Raw genomic sequence first — 4,293 nt, 5'->3', positions numbered from 1 at the left:
CCTCCCTCTAAGTGTCTGACACACAGACACTTCGAAAGGTTGAAACTGGACAATATGATCTGTTTTGGCTTGAAATGTGTACAATACTTAACTGCTACCATCATATTATTATTATATTATTATTACTATTATCATTACTTTTCACCTTTACAACTCCTTAATTATGTAAATACCGTATCTTAACATTCCTTTAACTATGTAAATACCGTACGTATCCACACTCCTCATATTTCTTTATGTTTATTTCTACTTGATCATTTCGACTATTTGTGCAACTGCAACACAGAATTTGCCTTCGGTGATCAATAAAGTATTTCTGATTCTGATTCTGATGCTACTGTTGTGGCTCAAATAAATATTTGGCATTTAAATTGCTATCGGCACGAGTTCAGTTAAATATTGTGTAGATTAAATCCATCAGCGTCCATTTAGCTAAGGCTTCCCAATCAGTCTGCTCTTACAAATATGCCTTCCTTTACCTCTGTCCGCCTCAGACTGTGTAACTCTCTGCATCAGTAACAGAACACACAAACAAAATCAGCACAGACACATCTCAGAAACCAAATACACACAAATGTTGTCCCCAACCCACCAATAAACAGCATTATACAAGTTGAACCCGTGTAACCCTTTTTTTTTTTATCCATGGACATTCTATTTGCAATAAGTAGTCAGTGTTTTTATTTTTTCACGAGCAAATGTGAGTAACATGTTTACACTGAGAAATATACTGTAAATACCAGTGAAAATTGGGAAAATTAATGGATATAAGTATGAAAGAGATCAGTATGAGCAAGCAGAAGTAAGAAACATGAAGCAAAATGATTGATTATACACTGTGATTAGGCCATTATAGCCTACTGGGTATTCATTTCTACTGTTACACATTAGAATTAAAAACCAACCAATATTATTTTAAGAGAGCATGAGTATGCATGAATGCAACAAATTGTTTTTCAAAGATTAACCATGACTACATATTATAAAATGAAACTAATTTTACCATAACGAAAGCAAATAGAAAACAAATTTTTTGAAAAACCTAAAAATGGTGAACCTTAACATTGCATTGAAACATATATGAGAAGTAAACAACCTGAAAACTGCATGTCAGACAGAAGAGACGGATGTGAAACCTTCCTTAACTGCACTCTTTCAAGGTCAATCTGTCATACAGCCTGTTCGAATGGCACTATACACCTCTTCAAAGACTAATAGAGTGCTGTAGAATATTACCAAAAGTCAGTAAAAAATATTACATTTTGCATCAGGACATTCCATGCCCTTTTATGAAAAAGTCATACAAATATTGCAAACAGATTAACATTTGTTAAGGTTATCCAGATAAAATATTGTTACCGCTCAGATGTGATATTAAGCAGCATATTTACAACAGTGTGCCAGATAAGAATCATATTATCTTTAATAAGAAAAGCCAGAAGATTATTAATCTATCACTAGAGTCCTGACATCCGTGTAGATTGTCTCTCCCTCCGCTGTTTTAACATTCCTTCTCTCTGCTCTGCCAGTTTTCCTTTTGTTAAAGGTTAGTGCAGAATAAGCCAATAAGTCAGTATCTCTCTGAGGAAATATATGGAAAAATATTATGAGAGAAGATTCTGATACATGTTAGAGAGAAAATTTGCCGCTATTTTCCCCCCAGTGTCATTCATTTTTATGTGCCTTACCTGCGCATTTTGCTGATCACCACTGGCTGTTGCAGCATTTGTTTGCAGATCGGCAGCTGTTACATGAAATAAAACAAAAAATTAACGTGATGCCGAAGGTTAATTTACACAAATTAGTAATGTAAATCCTGTGAAGTTGTTTTTTTGCAAAATACTGTTAAATAATTTGATGAATTAGAAATTTATGATTACTGTTGCAGCAATTGCAAGTTTTTTTCTTGATGGTATGAATCAGGAAGGCAATACTGGTCAGACTTAAAGCCAAAGCTGCACATAACACAAACAGAACTGTGTTGGCCTTTTGCAAATCCCACACGTTGAATGCTGAAACAATAATGAGCAAATAATGAAAGTTAGCAACTATTTTGAAAAGCGGACAAGAAAAACAAGTGTTTTGTTGATACATAATCTTAATGTTTTCAAAAACAAAAATGATGATTGAGGATTTTTATAAAAATGTTACCTTCAACGTCCAGTTTTGTTCCATTTCCAAATAATATCTCCCCACATGTGGCCACAGCACAGTAATAAGTCCCAACATCAGAGGAGTTGACAATTTTAGAGAAGTTGTAAAAACATTTCTGTGGAGAGTAAGCCTCAGGACTCTTCTCACATTCATCACCACGGTTTCCATTTTTATAAATTAAACTGGGATGAGATTCATCTGATCGGGCTCTGAACCAGAACACACTGTGTTCACTTGAACATGTTTTCTTCTCAGAGTCCACGAGGACTGAACACTGAAGAGTCACCGAGTCTCCTGGACGAACTGGAACGGATGGATGGTGTTGGATGAAGGCAGTAATATGAGGTTCTGATTCTGGGAAATATAAAGATGAAAGTAAAATTGCTTTACTCCCTTTGATGAAGAAAACAAAAATGTAAAAAAACGTCAATCATGAAACACTTTCCTTTGAACAATTGAAACATGTATCTTTATGTAACATATAGAAACATTTTAACCATTTCATCTGCTGTCATCGATGGGGTTTGATTTCAAAAGCAGAACGATTATAAGGAATGTGAAAGGTCTGTTTGTTGAATTGTATTTACCTTTGATTCTCAGAAGTGTTCCTTTCAAAAATGTAATTTCGGTCTGTTCTACCTTTATGCAGTAGTAAACTCCAGTATCGCTCAGTTTTGTTTTATTAATATGCAGAACAAATGTTCCAGGCTCTTGTTTTGCTGAAATGTGAGGAGTCTTGTTAACAACATGAAAATCAATGCTAAGTGTTCCTGCCAAGAATTCAGGAAAGTTTCCAGAAACTAGTCTGATCCAAAACAAGGCTGCTGTATACCCATGCTGGCGGTTACAATTTAAAGTCACATCCTCTCCAACACCAACAGTCTTTGTCTCAAACGTCTGATCACCTGTGCATCCTAAAAATAATAGAGAAATGCAGATGAGTGATAAACAACAGAGAAAGAATCATGTATGTCCCACAAAAATACTTTGAGAACACAACAATGTATATATATATATATACATACAGTATATACATATGTATTTATATATAGCTGGAGTAAATTTAACATTTCTACATATACTTACGCCCAGGTCTGAGCATCAGCAGAAAATAAAATATGGTTATCATTTTCTGGTTGTTCAACTTTTCACTGCACTTAAATTTAATTTATTAGAAGATAATGCACCTTAAAGTAATCATATGAAGTGGGAGGGAACAATTTCAAAGCAATTTGATTGGCCACTTGTTGTGTTGGCCTTTCACAGTACCACCCCAGTGGAAATATACAGTATCAACCATCTTTCCAACCTGAACACATGAAACAATACTAACAGCACACTTTTTTCATGGTTTCTATATTTGACACAGAAACTAGCTACAGGTAAATGTGTCTTTTAACATTGACATCTCCAGTTTGCCAAGCAGGGCTCCTGTAATACATTTCTAAACCCACTGACGGACGTAAATGACACACAGCAGAAAAGCTCCAACATGAATGTATGCCAAAGGAGACCATAGTGCATATTACACTCAGGGATTGTAAAATGTATACGTATATTCAAAACGGAAATTTCCTGAGCTTATATTGCTTTGTGGCCAAAGCCTTGTTCTCAAAATGTTTTGGGATTAGATTAGATTGCCAGTGCGTAACCAATGCAAAACAATATTTGTTCAACATTGTCTTGATTTTATGAATGGAATGCTGTCGAAGAAAGAGCATCAAGCCTAAAATGCCTACTGTGGATCCAAGCATATTATTTGTGAGTTTATGCCATTGGGTGCCAATATTTGTGCAGATGTTTATCTTATAAATTGTTTTGTGCGTTAAATAGCTCCTCTGTGTTAGATTGGACATTTAGCATTTGCTTTTTTTTACATCCCTGCCACCACATTTGAGTCAAACTCAAATGAATAAACAAACAGAAGATACGTAATTAACTTTTTTCAAAGGCTATTTTAAAAAGGACACAGATAGCACTAACCTTTAAATATGAATGCGTCACATGTAGTGTAACTCTTAATATGTATGACTATTTGTGTGTTCCAGGGCATTGGAAAGGACAGTTTTCCCAGTGAAAACGTCATAATTCACGTCACTTCCTGTGGGAATCAGAGGTGGGAAACTGGGGCTAGATTTT

At 35.0% G+C, this 4,293-nt stretch overlaps 1 protein-coding gene across 3 annotated transcripts in view; it reads right to left on the bottom strand.

Moving 5' to 3' along the window:
* Positions 1-1,147: 1,147 nt before the first annotated feature.
* Positions 1,148-4,293, bottom strand: part of LOC116696560 (signal-regulatory protein beta-2) — a 29,757-nt gene continuing 26,611 nt past the window's right edge. For 2 of the 3 annotated variants that reach the window (XM_032527617.1, XM_032527618.1), the window contains exons 2-6: positions 2,742-3,068; positions 2,152-2,508; positions 1,881-2,012; positions 1,689-1,744; positions 1,148-1,581 (exon numbers count right to left, since the gene is read on the bottom strand). In XM_032527617.1, the coding sequence (XP_032383508.1) occupies positions 1,447-1,581; positions 1,689-1,744; positions 1,881-2,012; positions 2,152-2,508; positions 2,742-3,068 (1,007 nt within the window). In that variant the 3' untranslated portion in view covers positions 1,148-1,446. The remainder of the gene's footprint in view (positions 1,582-1,688; positions 1,745-1,880; positions 2,013-2,151; positions 2,509-2,741; positions 3,069-4,293) is intronic. The other variant, XM_032527616.1, reaches the window with a different exon arrangement.

The sequence above is a fragment of the Etheostoma spectabile genome, chromosome 10, assembly GCF_008692095.1.
Source record: "Etheostoma spectabile isolate EspeVRDwgs_2016 chromosome 10, UIUC_Espe_1.0, whole genome shotgun sequence".
In the NCBI taxonomy this organism is placed as follows: domain Eukaryota; kingdom Metazoa; phylum Chordata; class Actinopteri; order Perciformes; family Percidae; genus Etheostoma; species Etheostoma spectabile.
Note: the sequence above shows the minus strand (reverse complement) of the source record. Positions and strands in the feature narration are given on the sequence as shown.